The sequence below is a fragment of the Anarhichas minor genome, unplaced genomic scaffold (assembly GCF_050575085.1).
Source record: "Anarhichas minor isolate MPS153535 unplaced genomic scaffold, ASM5057508v1 ptg000017l, whole genome shotgun sequence".
Taxonomy (NCBI): Eukaryota; Metazoa; Chordata; class Actinopteri; order Perciformes; family Anarhichadidae; genus Anarhichas; species Anarhichas minor.
In genome coordinates this window covers 2,469,145-2,486,693 of record NW_027466463.1, presented here as the reverse complement: position 1 = coordinate 2,486,693, position 17,549 = coordinate 2,469,145, and the positions used below count along the sequence as shown (strand labels likewise).

At 46.0% G+C, this 17,549-nt stretch overlaps 1 protein-coding gene across 5 annotated transcripts in view; it reads right to left on the bottom strand.

The window, feature by feature from the left end:
* The window catches only part of LOC142951438 (signal transducer and activator of transcription 5B-like), a 30,202-nt gene extending 13,421 nt beyond the window's left edge, over window positions 1-16,781 (bottom strand). For 3 of the 5 annotated variants that reach the window (XR_012954573.1, XM_076092972.1, XM_076092974.1), the window contains exons 1-8: window positions 16,615-16,781; window positions 13,324-13,458; window positions 9,133-9,289; window positions 7,914-8,003; window positions 7,583-7,760; window positions 6,419-6,549; window positions 4,275-4,426; window positions 3,882-4,037 (exon numbers count right to left, since the gene is read on the bottom strand). Coding sequence is in view for 4 of the 5 variants with exons in the window: in XM_076092972.1 (XP_075949087.1) it covers window positions 3,882-4,037; window positions 4,275-4,426; window positions 6,419-6,549; window positions 7,583-7,760; window positions 7,914-8,003; window positions 9,133-9,289; window positions 13,324-13,451 (992 nt within the window). In the remaining variant the exon portion in view is untranslated. Of the gene's footprint in view, window positions 1-3,881; window positions 4,038-4,274; window positions 4,427-6,418; window positions 6,550-7,582; window positions 7,761-7,913; window positions 8,004-9,132; window positions 9,290-13,323; window positions 13,575-16,614 lie in introns of all 5 variants that reach the window. The other 2 variants (XM_076092971.1, XM_076092975.1) reach the window with 2 other exon arrangements.
* Window positions 16,782-17,549: the final 768 nt, after the last annotated feature.

Sequence of the window (17,549 nt, the reverse complement as noted above, 5' to 3'; positions counted from 1 at the left end):
TTTGGAGTTAAGTGTCTTGCTCAAGGACACATCAACATGCGACTAGCAGAGCCAGAGCCGGGGATTGAACCTCCGACCCTCTGGGATTGAACCGCCGACCCTCTGATTGAAAGACTGCCCTGCTATCCACAGTCGCCCCCAGCAGAAGCAGCAGTGATACACGGACAGAAGTTGCTTGTGGTATCAGCACCGGCTCTCTATACTCTTGCAGCAAACCCCACAAGATAGCAAGAATAAGCCGTCTCCATGTCCACAAAGCACATGCAAACCACAAACTGACCTCTAAAGTGTCCATGCATGAGTAAAAACACGGCTCCACTGCTCAATGGGCGAGATAGAAATTTCTCCTCTTTAATCGGAGGGTCAACAACTGGTCAGTTTCCAGCACCCTTGCAAATATGTTCTCCTGGAGGCTGAGCGGTTTGATACCTCCAGTGTGCGAGCATTGGAAGAGAAGTGAAACAAAAACTGTATTCAATATTTGTGCAATGTAATTCTGTGGTTAAGCAGCACTGTAAATATGGAACTACACTGCACACTGAGTCTCTAATAAAGAGGGAGGTTGAACACAAACTCTTTAGTAGAACACCTTCGGTGGAGGCAGGGTGCATGAGAAGTAAGTGATGGGATCATAGGATCTGAATGAATAAGACATCAATCATGGGGTCAACTAAATGTAGTGTCAGTTATTCAATGAATAAGAAAAGAGTAATATCATAGACTGTATATAATCCACCCTGGATAAAGCCCTGCCAACTTTTCACCAGTATGTTGACTGCCCCACAAGGAACAATAAAACTCTGGACCGTCTGTATGCTAATGCAAAGGATGCATACAGTGCCACTGCCCTTCCCCCCCTTGGCAGGTCCTACCACAACCTGATCCTGTTGACACCCAGGTATGTTCCTCTGGTGCAGAGGCTGCCTGTGACCACCAGGACTGTGAGGAGGTGGTCTCAGGAGGCTAATGACGCCCTGCAAGACTGCTTTGAGTCAACGGATTGGGATGTGCTGTGTGGACCACATGGGGAGGACATCAACAGCATGATATATAATAAATAAAATCATAATATATTAAATTCTGTGAACAAACCACCATTCCATCCCGGACTGTACACTGCTTCCCCAACAACAAGCCATGGATCACCAGTGACCTGAAAGCTCTTCTTAATAAGAAGAAAGCAGCTTTCAGGTCTGGGGACAGGGACGAGCTCAGGAGAGTCCAGCGCGACCTGAAGGTGAAGCTCAGAGAGTGCAAGGACTCCTACAGGAGGAAGCTGGAGGCCAAACTCCAGCAGAACAACGTGAAGGAGGTGTGGACTGGAATGAAGCAGATAACCAGCTTCAAGGTTGGAGGGAGACAACCAGGGGGCTCCCTGGAGAGGGCCAACGAGCTAAACTCTTTCTTCAATAGGTTTAGCTCAGAGCCCTCATCTGTCTCCTCCACACACCACACCTCCCAAACACCACCCCCTCTGTCCCCCTTGGTGAGCTGCATGGACTCAGAGCCCCCCCACCTCAAAGGACTCTGCCACCACCGACACTATGACTCCCCCCCCCCCCGTGATGACTGGCCAGGTGAGAAGACAGCTGGAGCGACTCCATCAAGGAAAGGCTGCGGGACCTGATGGCATCAGCCCCAGGGTCCTGAAGACCTGCACCATCCAGCTGTCTAATGTCCTGCAACACCTCTTCAACCGGAGCCTGAAGCAGGAGGAAGTCCCGGTGCTGTGGAAGATGTCGTGCCTGGTTCCTGTACCAAAGAAGACGACACCATCTGGCCTCAATGACTACCGACCAGTTGCCCTCACATCGCATGTGATGAAGGTGCTGGAGAGGCTGGTCTTGGCCCACCTCCGACCGCAGGTGAAATCCTCACTGGACCCTCTGCAATTTGCATACCAGCCTCATGTGGGAGTGGACGATGCCATCATCTACCTGCTGCAACGAGCTCAGTCGCACCTGGACGGATCCGGTGGCTCTGTGAGAATCACTTTCTTTAATTTCCCCAGTACATTCAACACCATCCAACCACTGCTGCTGAGTGAGAAGCTGCGGGTGGTGGTCTCCTGGATCACCGACTACCTCACAGGCAGACCACAGTTTGTCCGACTGGGCCGTGTGCTGTCTGATGTGGTGGTCAGTGATATTGGAGCCCCACAGGGAACTGTTCTGTCTCCCTTCCTGTTCACCTTGTACACCACTGACTTCCAGTACAACTCTGTGTCATGCCATCTGCAGAAGTTCTCTGATGACTCTGCAGTGGTCGGGTGTATAAGGGACGGACGGGAGGAGGAGTATAGGGCAGTAGTGGATGACTTTGTAGAGTGGGCCGGTAGAAATCACCTGCGTCTGAACGTGGCCAAGACCAGAGAGATGGTGGTCGACTTCAGGAGGAAGACGACGAGCAGACAGCAGACTGAACTGGAAGACCAACATCAACGCTGTGTACAAGAAGGGGATGAGTCGACTCTTTTTCTTGAGGAAACTTCGATCCTTCAACGTGTGCAGCAAGATGTTGGAGATGTTCTATCAGTCTGTTGTGGTCAGTGCACTTTACTTCACCATAGTCTGCTGGGGGAGCAGCATTGGAGCCGGAGACACCAACAGACTTAACAAACTAGTTAAGAAGGCCGGCTCCATCATTGGCTGCAAACAAGACTATCTGGAAGAGGTGGTGGAGAGGAGGACACTGAAGAAACTGTTATCCATATTGGATAACCCGGTCCACCCTCTCCACCACCTACTGCAGGGACAGTGGAGCACTTTCTCCAACAGACTGATTCAGCTCCGCTGTCACAAGGACCGATACAGGAGAACATTCCTGCCCACTGCAATAAGACTTTATAATATATCACCTCTGGCCAGATCATCCACAGAACTATAACACCGCTACACTGTTGTTGCTGCGGTTGGCGATCTTGTGCACTACTGTTTAGTTTATTTATTCCTACTTAGTTAATTGAATACGATTCTATTTAGTGTATATACTGTGCATTTTTATTTACTTTATTTTCTTAAATTGAATAGGTCCTGCTCTGTTATTTTATTATATTGTATATATTGTGCATTTTCCATACTTAATATTTTTATTTTATTGTGTAACCTTGTTTGCTGCTGCCAGACAAATTTCCCCTTGGGGATGAATAAAGTATATTTCTATTCTATTCTAATAAGTGGACGACGTCACCCATTGGCTTGTAGACTACGGTTTTGATGGCTTGAGTTTGGCATTTTGGCCGTCGCCATCTTGGTATTTTGCAACCAGTTAACGGAAGTGGCCATATTTGGAATGTGGAGTAGCGACACAGAGACGCCGTATACGTCTCTGGTAGAGACCTGTCAATCACTGTGTAGCTCCGCCCCTAAAGCATCCTCTGCTTTATGGTCTGTTTGACTCTAAATGGACCATAATGTACTAAATGAACATCATGCTGTATTGAAGAAGACTTGAAACTAGAGATTGAGACCATAAACTCATGTTTACAATGTTTACTGAGGTAATAAATCAAGAGAGAAGTAGAGTCATTTTCTCATAGACTTCTATACACCCAGAGGAGTCGCCCCCTGGTGGTCAGGAGAGAGAATGCAGGATGCAGGATTTTCAAGACCAGAGGTTGCTGCCTGAGTAATATGAATGGCACACCTTAAATCATTCACTGCAAGCCACTCCAGTGTGCATGAGGTGACAATCTGACAGAACCAGGTGAACTACATCATCAGCAAAAAGTAAAAATGGAATCCTGGGGTCACCACATCAGACACTCTGTGTCAGTTGGATTCTCCTTTTTCAGAACCCTGGCTTTTCAGTGCCACCTGCCAGTCCACAGGCACTGCCCACGACCTCCACACTACACTGAAGAGGCGACGTCTAGTTCTCACCTAGTAACCAGGGCAGAGATGATGTCGGTGATGTCGCTGTTGAGTTTGCTCAGCAGCTCTTCCATGGGGCCCGGCAGAGGAAGCTGCTGGGTGAGATGTTCACAGCGTCGAATCTGCTGCCGGTTCTGCCAGATCAGGTCAGCCAGCTTCTCACACCTGGCGGACAGTAGACACATCGCCACAGTGAAGAAGTAAAAGGGAAGAGGAGAAAATGAGGCAGGGTTCCTCTATGTTAGTGGATATACAGCCTGTCTATAGGTTTATGCTTTTTATAGACATTATATTTTATGTTAGAAAATTCAAACTTCCCTCTACATCAGAAAAGAGGGAGGTAAAGCTCAGTCCTAAAATATAATATGCCAGTTAAAATGATTGTAACAGTTTAGTATATACCAGGACTGCAGGACATCCAGTCCCCCCTCATGGGGACCTCCGTTGCCAGCCAGCTGCTGCCTCCTCTTCCACTGGATGAGTTCCTCATCCAGGATCAGAGTCTGCTGCTTCCTCAGCAGGGTCAGGGTCTTCTGGTGTTGTTCTGACAGGTCCTGCAAACATACCACCATCCACATGCTGAGAAACCCTTGCATTTGTGACATGCTGGAGCAGATTCACAAAGACACGATTGCAGCCGCTGACAGCACCATGAACTGCTCATCACTTGCAACCGCTATCTGCCCCGTCTCAAGGTCCGATTCACAGAAGATATTGCTCTCATGATAACACAGCGCAAACAGCCATAAAGCTTTGCAGCTAAGTGCATTTTCATATGTCCTGATCTCAATTATCCAAGTGGCAAAGTGAAAGGTTTTACTTTGTAGCAGAACAATGAAGATGTAATTCTTCTTTTACTTCCTGCCAGACGGCGAGCTACATGCCCGACGAGGAGCAGAGGCATTTCTCAAAACTTCAGGAAGGACTTTAAAAAGTGACAGAGAGAGAAACCCTATCTGGGATTTAATATCTGTTAGTTACCACCAACTCTCTGAGGACGCTAATAAATTCACTGTAACTGTGTGTGGCTATTAGCGCTGATCCTTGTGAGTTGGACTGTTTTTACAATGAGACTCATTTGCATAGAATGGGTCAGATTTTGCACCAAATGTCTCCATATCACCTCATTTAAATATCTGCAAAATGCACAGAGATGCTCGGCAGCACAGTTAAGGGTGCATTTCAAGGAAAGCAGCAAAGAAAGCAGAAAGCCAGTAACAATTAACACACTGACTATAGACACCAGTCTCTATCCTACTGTAGGTGTTCAGAATGAGCCATTTTGCAACTGTCCGTTTAATTTATACAACATGAAATAAGTTACATTTTTAATAGAATAATAGTAATATCATTACATTGAATATACCTGATAGCAGGTACTGAAAACTGGGGTCCTGTCTATGTCCAGTTTTGAAAAGTGGACCTGACTCACTGTGACTTGATCCCCCTCCCTCTCCCTCTCCCTCCCAGCGCAGCACACGAGCAGCTCATTCTCTGTCACTCAGATACCGAAATTCGGCACCAATTGATTGATTGTGATTGTGAATAGGTGCTAGGTAGCAACAACGTAACTCAGTCGGTACCCTTACAAGTATAGAGTTTGCCTCAAACAGATGGTTTAATATGCGTTTGCTTGTATGCTTGGGCAGCCTGAATCCTCCTCCTGCAGCACAAACTGACAACATCTGCTCCAGCCTTGGACTGCAAGGGCCATGGAGTCCGCTTAGAGTAAATCTTTTTTCACCTTATTCATAAGTGCCAACGTCTGCTGAATTAACCGCAACATGCCAAATGAGTATATTTGTTCTCCAAACATATTATGTGTACAAGGTCATGAGTGTAATGTTTTTATGTAAGATAAAAACATATTAGAATAAGACTGAAAGGACTGAATGAAGTAGAAGCCGAGTGGCAGCGATAGCAGATCATTTAAAGGTGCCCTGTAGACTTTATGACCACTGATAGCATTTTCAACACTTTTCTGAGTGGCTCCCTGTATTTCTTTGTTCTCGAGCACACTCACTAGGACGCACATGCAAGCACTCGGGCAACGCTATTCGCATCCCTGCCAATCATTTCACACTTTTCCACTGATCCACAGGTGGCAGTGAGGGGTCGAGAAACAAAGCAATGCAGCAACAAAGGCAGCGAAGAAGACTGCAAGCCAGTAAATGGGGAAGTAAACAATGCGTTTACTTCCCCAACAAACAAACCGTTTGGGCTTTGCAAATGTTTTATGAGGAAGGAAATTAATCCAACATTTGTGAGACATCAATGATACACACATTGCTTTTGGTGAGTTACACTGAGTTTAAATGGTAAGTTGGTTTACAAGAAGACTCCACGAGGGATAAAATGAATCAGAAAATGAGAAGTAGGGTCATTATATCTCCGGTCCTGTAGGCCATTTGACATTAAGATTGTTGAAAGACTTCTTTTATTGTATTGGCAGGAGCCTCGTCGATACCTTTCCCTCCCCTAGTCATTTGTGTGTATACAGTGTGTGTGTGTGCGTGTGTGTGTGCGTGTGTGTGGTGTCTTCATACAAGCCTGTATTTCTGTAATGTGCTGGCCTCTCTGGTGAGCCAGGCCTCCACAGTGGTCCTCTTACTCTGTAGGGTTGTCTCCCGCTGGGTGCGCTCAGCTTGAGGCAGTGACGACAGGCTGCTCAGCTGGGCTAACGGAGCAGGAGACAGGCACGACATTACAAACACCTGCTACTACACAAAATGTTCACTTTTGGGTGAATAAGGTAACTCTGGTAACTCTTGCCTGCAGGTTGTTGTCTATAAAGATAGAGTCAAACTGGTGATGTTTAAAATGCGCCCCCAAGGCATTGAAGCAAAACACCCAACTGGAGCTAAGACATCTTCAGTTGGTCTTCTTTGGTCCGGGAGTGGAACATTTGACTTTGTTGCACTTTGTAATTGGTAAATTCACCCTTCATACATATGAGCCAATGAATGTCAAGTAGGTTCTGTGCTGATTAAGGGACGGTGTATAACATTTAGGGGTTCTTACTGACAGCATGAACGATCGACCAAAAGCTGTTCTTCGTAAACTTCTCTGAGAGGACAGAAGGAATGACTGATACTGACGGATATTCTTCAATCTTTATAAACTTCACTCAGAAATGTTATTTATTTGTTTCCAGTGAGATATTAATGACTTTATATAGAGACTTTGTTGTTGGCAACATGACTGTTGCTGCTCCGGAAACAATATTTAGATATACCTAAATTATAAATAGAATCTAAATCTGTTCTGAATTGATTTGTTTTTAAAATCTTATACATGTTTTTAAAACAATTATCCAGTCATGTAGAAGAACAGCATTGATAAGAGTCGCTCCTATTCATACTAACATCCTACAGAAACCTATCCCTACCTGAAGGCCACCGTAGTTCTCCGACACGCTGGGAAAGCGAGGGCTGAGCTGAGGGCTGTTTAGTTGGTGGCAACCTGCCACAAAGCACTAGATACCACCAACACGTGCACACTGTCCCTTTAAGGGTACCGGTGTATCTTTAGTATTATGTTGAGCAGAAACTCATTGTTTTAGATTGGGAACACTTATGTAAAGCACTGAAAGAAATCAAAACAATACAGATTGGGAGTGTAATGGTGTGTGCATTTGTCTGCATCACTCAGACCTGTATGACTTTCTACATGCGTGCATGTGTATGTGTGTATGCATCTCTCATCCTCACCCTGGATGCGCAGGTTCTCCTGGTACTGGATAATGAAGTACTCCTGGCTGTGCTGCAGCTTTCTCAGTTCATTCTCCGTCTCCTGTGTGGCCAGGCGGAGCTCTTCAAAGGACTGGTTGATCTGCTGGTGGCGCTGTGACAGGCTGTCCATAGCCTGCACCCCACTCCCACAGCTGGCCTAAACACACATTTAACAAACTCATCTTGTCAGTTTGCCTCTACCAACATCGGACTCCAACACGTGTTATTCATTGTTGGTAGATAATGCCTGGGGAATGTTGTGCACGGAGGTCGTGGGATTCCTGCAAATGACGACACCTTTAACACTTACATTTGTAGCTTCTTGAACCAGCCGTTGCTCTGAGTGCAGGATGTGTTTAATGCAGCGCACCAGCTCCAAAGGACAGCGGTCATAAGTGCTCTGCAGGTATATCACACATACACACAAAGGACTATTTAAAATCACTTGGTTCAATCCAATACCATACCAACAATTTGGCCAATCTTCGGTCACGCTCTTATAAAGTGGCGGTGTGAAAATAAACTTCATAGTGGTAACTCCTTAGTGCCCATATATTACCTGAAGCAGAGACTGCTAAACCGTAAATCGTGGGACAGCACAGAAGAACCAATATTTGACAGAAAGAGACGATTAAAGGCAAGGTTGTTAATCTTCTTCAAAAACATTTTTGATATTTTTGCTGAAATTCTCATTACAGCCTGACAGCAATCAATGAATTCAAGAGCTCTGACAAAGAAAAGAAAAGAAACCGTATCTGAGTGAGGCTGTCTGTAATAAGCCGGTCCATTCATGACAGCTGTGAGAGCTAACGGCAGCCATGTTTGTTGTTTACGTTCATAATGATCACTTTGGCTTTGAGGAGGTCAGAAAGGAAGGACTGTCAGCGTTGATGACTTGGCAACTTTCTTGCTAGATTCAGTGACTTCTGGAGCTAGCGCTGTTAGCTACTTTCATTAGAATAGAGTTGTAACACTGGGATGGGTTTTTGGGTTGGATAATTTAAAAAGTCTAGCGTACTCTTGCTAGTTTCTTATTACCAACCCTGCCTTTAATAACTATATAACTTTAAAGACTATTACAGGCTACTAAATACCTTGATGTTGACCCGGTGCCTTAAAAAGGAGTAAGCTACAAATAACAGCAGATCTGAAAAAATGATTTTACTGAGCATAACTAAGTTATTCAGAATGTTTCTTTCAGTAAAATGTTCGAGAAAACATGGCACCCAGTATATTCCAATGAAAGTTACCAGTACCTGCCATTCATAATCTACTGACACAGCTCTTTGTGATATTCTTAAGTGTGTGCACCCTTATGGATCCTTTCAGGATGTTTGTGATGTGCCGAGTGCCATATTCCCCGAGTAAGGAAACAGAGGAATCTTACAGGATACGTTTGTTTGAGTTGACAAGAGTATCACTACAGCTGAGAAATGAGACCTGCTTCGGTTAAGTGCACAATCATTTCCTAAAGTTCCAGAGAGGTTTCAGGGCAGGCTTGTTCTCCATCATCTTAAGAGTAGCTGTACCTTGAGCTGGTTGGCGTAGTGGCCCAGCTTGATCTTGAGCAGGAAGCCATCCTCTCCTCCTTGGAGCTGGGCTTTCTTCTGCAGCTCGGCCACCAGGTTTTCCAGCAGACGCTTGGCTTTAGCTTCCTCCGCTGGGTTGTCCAACTCCACTGAATCCCTGTGAGAGCACATTTACCAATTTCTAACCAATGTATGTCGAGCTCAGTGCTGCTTCACTATCGTTGACATAAATCTCTCATCAACTTTGACTATCTAACAAGAAATGAAACAAATCAGAAGTTATGATCATCATAAACGTTGCTTGTAAAAAGGTTACAAAAGTGCTTTACAAAAACAAAAGGTAAAAAATAGTTAGGTAAAAGAAGTAAAAATAATACAAACACAAAAAGTTACAACATAAAAATAATAAAATGTAAGAGCATCATCAGGCAAAGTTGGATAAGTCAGTTAGTAAAGAAGTGAAAAAATCAAAACGATATTTCTCCTTTCTTTTTCCTTTGTTCAGCATCTATACAGGCATGTCAGGGCTTCAAATACCAAACATTTGAGCTGTGCACGGCTCTACATGGACTGCTGCACGAAACGTAGGCCGCAGTAGAGCTGCAGCTACAGATCATTTGAGTAATCAAGTATTTCATCAATTATTCGAGTAATCGAATATGAAATACGTTTGCTTTATTATTAAAGAGCAACAGTAAATACCTATTTAGAAAAGAGAAAATAAGACATGTCTTTTAAAATGAACAGCTAATTTGTTTCCTTAACCCTGACCCTTAAAGAAGAAATCAACATTTGTATTGCTTAATTTGCATACAATAACTGACTCCAATTAGTGCATTTTAGTGCCATATTATGTTCTACGTTTAAAATAAAACATTTTCTGAAATAAAGGGGCCCAGTCGGGCTCAGCCCGAATAAACATCATGGAGCAGCCACCCTGTGGACCCACCACCCGCAGGGACACGCATTGGGGTCGGGTGCTATGCAGACCGGGCGGTAGGTCGGGCGGGAGGCCCGGGCATGCCGATCGCCGGCGACATAGACTAGCTCTAGGGACGTGGAACGTCACCTCGCTAGCGGGGAAAGAGCCGGAGCTGGTGCAGGAGGTGGAGCGATACCAGCTAGAAATAGTTGGACTCACCTCCACACACAGCGTTGGCTCTGGAACCAAGCTCCTGGAGAGGGGTTGGACTTTGTCCTTTTCCGGAGTTGCCCAGGGTGAGAGGCGCCGGGCGGGAGTGGGGATACTCACGAGCCCCCGGCTGAGCGCCGCTGTGTTGGAGTTCTCCCCGGAGAGCGAGAGGGTCGCCTCCATGCGCCTACGGGTTGCGGGGAGCAAGGCTCTGACTGTGGTTTGTGCTTATGCACCAAACAGCAGTTCGGAGTATCCGGCCTTCTTGGAGTCGGTGGGAGGGGTCCTGGAAAGGGCGCCGCCTACCGACTCCATAGTTCTCCTGGGGGACTTCAACGCTCACGTGGGCAATGACGGAGAAACCTGGCGGGGGGTGATTGGGAGGAACGGCTTGCCCGATCTGAACCCGAATGGTGTTTCGTTATTGGACTTCTGTGCTTGCCACGGTTTGGCCATAACGAACACTATGTTCGAACATAAGGTGGCTCATAAATGTACCTGGTACCAGAACACCTTAGGCCGGAGATCAATGATCGACTTTCTAATCGTATCATTTGATTTGCGGCCGTATGTTTTGGACACTCGGGTGAAGAGAGGAGCAGAGCTGTCAACTGATCACCACCTGGTGGTGAGTTGGATCAGATGGCAGGGGAACCGGTTGGAAAGACCCGGTAAACCCAAACGTGTAGTGAGGGTAAACTGGGAACGTCTGGCGGAGGACCCTGTCCGGGAGGTCTTTAACTCCCACCTCCGGAAGAACTTCTCACACATCCCGAGGGAGGTTGGGGACACGGAATCCGAGTGGACCATGTTCAAAGCCTCTATTGTGGACGCGGCCGCAAGGAGCTGTGGCCGGAAGGTCATCGGCGCCTGTCGTGGCGGCAACCCGAGAACCCGGTGGTGGACACCGGAGGTGAGGGAAGCCGTCAAGCTGAAGGAGACCTTCAAGGCCTGGTTGGCCCAGGGGTCTCCTGAAGCAGCTGACAGGTATCGGCAGGCCAGAAGGGCTGCAGCTGCGGTGGTCGCGAATGCTAAAACTCGGGCATGGGAGGAGTTCGGGGAGGCCATGGAGAAGGACTTTCGGTTGGCCTCAAGGAGGTTCTGGCAAACCATCCGACGGCTCAGGAAGGGAAAGCAGGGCTTACCCCAGGCTGTTCTCAGCAGGGGGGGGGGGGAACTGCTAACCCGGACGGAGGACATCGTCGGGCGGTGGAAAGAGCACTTTGAGGAACTCCTAAACCCGACCAACATGTCCTCTGCAGAGGAGGCAGCGCCTGAGGACCTAGGGGGAGGCTCACCCATATCCCTGGCAGAGGTCGCTGAGGTAGTTAAAAAGCTCCTTGGTGGCAAGGCGCCGGGGGTGGATGAGATCCGCCCTGAGATGCTGAAGGCGCTGGACATAGTTGGGCTGTCCTGGCTGACACGCCTCTTCAATGTCGCATGGGGGTCGGGATCAGTGCCCATGGAATGGCAGACCGGGGTGGTGGTTCCCATCTTCAAAAAGGGGGACCGGAGAGTGTGCTCGAATTACCGGGGTATCACACTACTCAGCCTCCCGGGGAAGGCTTATGCCAGGGTGCTGGAAAGGAGGCTCCGACCGCTTGTCGAACCTCAGATTCAAGAGGAGCAGTGCGGATTCCGTCCCGGCCGTGGAACAGTGGACCAGCTCTTTACCCTCGCAAGACTACTGGAGGGGCTCTGGGAGTTTGCCCAACCAGTCTACATGTGCTTTGTGGACTTGGAGAAGGCTTTCGACCGGGTCCCTCGGGGGGTCTTGTGGGGGGTGCTGCGGGAGTATGGGGTGCCGGACCCGTTACAACGGGCGATCCGGTCTCTGTACGACTGCAGTAGGAGCTGTGTCCGCATTCTCGGCAATAAGTCAGACACGTTCCCGGTGGGTGTTGGCCTCCGCCAGGGCTGCCCTTTGTCACCGGTCCTGTTCGTGATTTTCATGGACAGGATATCTAGGCGCAGCCTGGGGGCGGAGAACGTCAGTTTCGGGGGTCTCGGGATCGCCTCTCTGCCATTTGCAGATGATGTGGTCCTGTTAGCCTCCTCGGATCGTGACCTCCAGCATTCACTGGGACGGTTTGCAGCCGAGTGTGAAGCGGCGGGGATGAGAGTTAGCACCTCCAAATCTGAGGCCATGGTGCTCTGCCGGAAACCGGTGGATTGCTCCCTCCAGGTGGGGACGGAGTGCCTACCTCAAGCGAAGGAGTTCAAGTATCTCGGGGTCTTGTTCACGAGTGAGGGTAAGATGGAGCGGGAGATCGACAGACGGATCGGTGCAGCTGCAGCAGTAAAGCAGGCGCTGCACCGGACCGTCTTGGTGAAGAGGGAGCTGAGCCGGAAGGCAAAGCTCTCAATTTACCACTCGGTCTACGTTCCTACCCTCACCTATGGTCACGAACTCTGGGTCGTGACCGAAAGGACAAGGTCGCGGCTACAAGCGGCCGAAATGAGTTTCCTCCGTAGGGTGGCCGGGCTCAGCCTTAGAGATAGGGTAAGGAGCTCGGTCATCAGGAGGGAGCTTGGAGTCGAGCCGCTACTCCTTCGCGTCGAAAGGAGTCAGCTGAGGTGGTTCGGGCATCTAATTAGGATGCCTCCTGGACGCCTCCCACTGGAGGTTTTCCAGGCACGTCCAACTGGGAAGAGACCCCGGGGAAGACCCAGAACACGCTGCAGAGATTACATCTCCCAGCTGGCCTGGGAACGCCTCGGGATCCCCCAGAATGAGCTGGAACATGTTGCCGGTGAGAGGGAGGTCTGGGTCGGCCTGCTTGCCATGCTGCCACCGCGACCCGACCCCGGATAAGCGGTGGAAAATGGATGGATGGATGGATGGATGAAATGCAAACAAATAATTTTAAAAAGGTACACACCCTTGTGAAATTATAGGATTATATTATATTATAGGATTATATTATATTTTGATTATATTCTTTTATGAAGGAATGTATATTACAAAAAAATCCGGCCAAATGTAGCTTCTATCCAAAGGGATTGATAATGCCATTGAAATATGGGAACAAGACTACAGATCAAAGTCTTCTGCATACCAGAGCTGGCATTCAATCCACTGGGCCAGGTAGTGTCGCACCTCGATGGGGAAGTGCTGGCCGTACAGCGCCTGCATCTGGTGCAAGGCCTCACCCTGCAGCTGCTGGGCCTGGATCCACATTGCCATGGTGCTCCTGTGGAAGCAGGAGGATGGGCGGGGAAAGGATGAAGGAAGAGAGGAAGGAACTGCAGGCAAGAGTAGTAATAAGGAGGATGACCAGTAAGTAGGGATGCCCCTCGATACGCGGTTCTAAACGGGAAGATGAGACCGTAGTAAATATTAGTATCGAGGTCCGGAGTTAACGCTTCTGCTATCGGTACTGTAGAACAGTGGTTCTCAACTGGTCTGGCTGCGGGACCCACCATCACCCCTTAATGACAAGCTGCGACCCGAATTTTTTATATTTATATTTTTATATATATATAAAAAAAATTTGGGTATATCTATATTCAAGAAGTCTAGCAGTAGTAACGTCTCTGTGTAGTAAACAACTGCCAAATCAAATAAAGAAAGTACACATCAATTATATTTTAACAAATATTATTCTCAGTTTTCAAATTGAACTGGATGGATTATAAATAATACATAGAAATACACAAATAAATGTTTTTCTCATTTCAAGTAAAATAACAGCTGGATTAAAAAATGAATTACGTAACAAAATACATTTTAGAAAAATTATTTTCACTGAAATGCCCTGCAGCTTTAAATTCAGTTCATTCAGGGTGAAGTGAAAAAGCCACAACATTATATTTTTCTCATCTTCTAAAAAGAGAAATTAGTGTTGGAAGAATTCAGCTATATGAGTCTGTCCAGTCAGAGTCTAATGACTCTAGTCTCTCTGGACATTTTTCTCTTTTAGAAGTCGTCCTATGATTTAACTTTCACAACTCATACTTCAACAGTCCTGCTCTGCTCTCTGTATCCTTGTCTCTCCCACGTGTGTCATGGTGTGTACATCTCACTCAAGTGAGGGAACTCGTCAGAATACACATATTTGATTGGCTGAGCTGCATCACGTGATGTGATTCACAACGCATTGGTCGGTGTTTTTCCTGCACCGCTGAACAAGTGTCGTTAATGCATGAATAATTCCGCTGCATAAAAAATGCCCTTCAAAATAAAATCACAACATTTATTTATTTTTTTGTCAGGCAAAGGCCCGCGACCCACTGAAAACGGGTCCGCGACCCACCAGTTGAGAATCACTGCTGTAGAAGTTTAGCTTCTCAAGTCATGCACACACATGGCCTTGTTTAATGGACTAGTGCCTGGGAGATTATGGCGATGTTGTTCCTGGTTTGGTTAGACTTAGCTTTTGATGAGGGATGCAAATTGTTTACTTTGATTCCAACACTTTTATTAATTGAGGGTCACATGTACCAACTGTAAAGCCCTCTGAGGCCAATTTGTGAATTTGGGTTATACTAAATAAATTGAATTGAATAGTTTCTCTCAATGCCAGGTGTTTAGGAGATTCTCATTCAGTGGTAAATGATAGGAAAATGACACATGGTTCTTGTGTGGTTCTGAAAGATCTGCAGATGTTACTATCTTAAAGAATAACTTTAATGGGGTTATCTTACAACCCTGATGCTTGTTGTATATTATTCATTCTAAATGTTGTTGATATAATTATCCTTGCCAATCTATATGGATACAACACGTAACCTGAAAATGACTTTTTGTTGCTGTATTAAAAATCCCATTTCTTACATTGGTTGTCCCCAAGTGTATTGTTATTTTGCAAAAAATGGTTCGTTAGATAGGTGGCCTCCAAGTGCCAACAATTCTTCAATCTCTAGCCTGATGATTTTCATGCAAACATTCCCTTTGGTAGATATATGGAGGAAAAAACATTAACTTTATGTATGGAGTAATACAGCTTGCACCTCTATGTCACGCTAGACTACTGGTTAGTTTCTGTTGATATAATAACAACTCCACTAACAGACCACAGAGCTGTGTAGCTGTGTGTGCCAACCAAAAGAGAAGGCATATCCGCTAGTAGTTTTTGATGCAATCCTTTCTGAATTGACTTTACTTGGTCGGATCGGTTTCTCCTATAAAAAGAACAATAATAAGTGATCCATAGACTGAAGGTTCTCCCCATAGACTGAAGGTTCTCTCCATAGACCGAAGGTTCTCTCCATAGACTGAAGGTTTCCCCATAGACTGAAGGTTTTCCCATAAACTGAAGGTTTTCCCCATAGACTGAAGGTTTTCTCCATAGACTGGAGGTTTTCCCATAGACTGAAGGTTTTCTCCATAGACTGAAGGTTTCCTCATAGACTGAAGGTTTCCCCATAGACTGGAGGTTTTCCCATAGACTGGAGGTTTTCCCATAGACTGGAGGTTTTCCCATAGACTGAAGGTTTTCTCCATAGACTGAAGGTTTTTCCCATAGACTGGAGGTTTTCCCATGGACTGGAGGTTTTCCCATAGACTGGAGGTTTTCCCATAAACTGGAGGTTTTCCCATAAACTGGAGGTTTTCCCCATAGACTGAAGGTTTTTCCCATAGACTGGAGGTTTTCCCATGGACTGAAGGTGTCCCCAGAAGATTTGGCCCCTCCTTAGTTGACAACGAGTCGAGTCCACAGCTTCTCTAATGGAGCCGAGCGACGGTCATGACGGGCTCGCCACTGTCAGTAATCGCGCTCGCTGCCTCTCACGTTTTGGCAGCTGTCAGACTTCAAATTAGAAGTGTTCTCTAATATACAGTAATAATAAATAAGGAATTGCTTGATAATGTGTGAAATGATATGCTAAATTTGGCTTCGCAAATGATTTAAAAAAACGTGTTTTATTTACAAAGCCTGTCATTTAGTCGAGAAAAATTGTAACGAAAGAAGCACATTTATTACACAGTCCTCTGTGTACGTTTTGATATTATCTCGGGCTACACAAGTGGGCAGAACGCATCGGTCCGCAGCAGCAAAGCTTGCTCTCAACAAGTTTAAATGATAGCTTAGCTTGCTAATATACCACATTGAGATTGGCTCGTTGGCAACCATTATACGCAGCAAACTTGCAAATGGCGACCTCCGAGTATTGCTAAACAGATGTTTACATGCTGTGTGGGAAGGTGTTGGATTCACGTCACGTTTGTGACTTCGGTGGACAAGACAGCGTTAGCTAGCTAGCGAAGGCAAGCTAGTCTTGGAGCTAGCGTAGTGGGGAAAGCTTACCGATGAAGTAACGTGAACGTTAAACGTTGCAGCGCTCGAGCAAAACTTCACTTTCATGCGCCACGAGTAAGTTAGCAGTTAGTACCGTCTTTAACTCACCCGTTCAGACACGGCTGCACTCCTTACAGCACCACCATGGACGCGCAGTGGACACACTCCAACAACTTTCACGCCTCACACAGGTTGGTTGACGTACATGTCACATCGCCAACTAGCGTTACTTATAGCCTTTTGGTTTCTGGTAAAGCAGCTGTTGTTGACCAGCATGAAGTAAAGAACGAAAATGAAAGACAGCTTCCGATTTGAAGTTTCAAAATAAAGAGCTTATTTAACTACTAAGTTATTATCAGTTTATTAGCCGTTCATTAATGTGCATTTTGTTCTTCTGTACCTTGTTTATAAAAGGATACATCAATCAAATATGCTGAATAGGATTTATTGGTGTTTTCGCCAAATAATTATGATAATAATAGTTTTCACGTTTTTAATTTAGGTACAGAAAACCTACGCTTCCGGTTACATTCATGCTAACTTCAGAAAGCTATTTCCGCCAACAGCCCCACCTCTGGGATGAGGAGTCAGAATGAAAGGAGGCAACAGGTTGAATGAGAAGAGTTAGGAGTGACATAATCATATGTTTTTTTGGATTATTTATAGTTTTGATAAAAATATATATATTTTACAGTGTAAATTGCTTTATTTTAACTTTTGGTTTCATCTGACTCTACATATGATATGATGTATTGCTTTGCCTTCCATTTGTTGTGACCTGTGGCTGATGATTATTCATTTGTCCTTTGAATATGACTACACAATTGCTTTGGGTTATAGACAATTACTTCTAAGACTGGAAACCTGTTGCGTACTGATATCATTATAAGATAGCCTCTGTATAGAATGTGGTCCTTGCAGAAATAAATGCTATTGTGGGAGCAAAAAAAAAAAAACAGTGAGTGGATTCTATAACTTTTTGTCTTTTCACTTTCTACCTCTGCAACATTTTGACAATGTTTCTATGTGCATCTGGTGACATT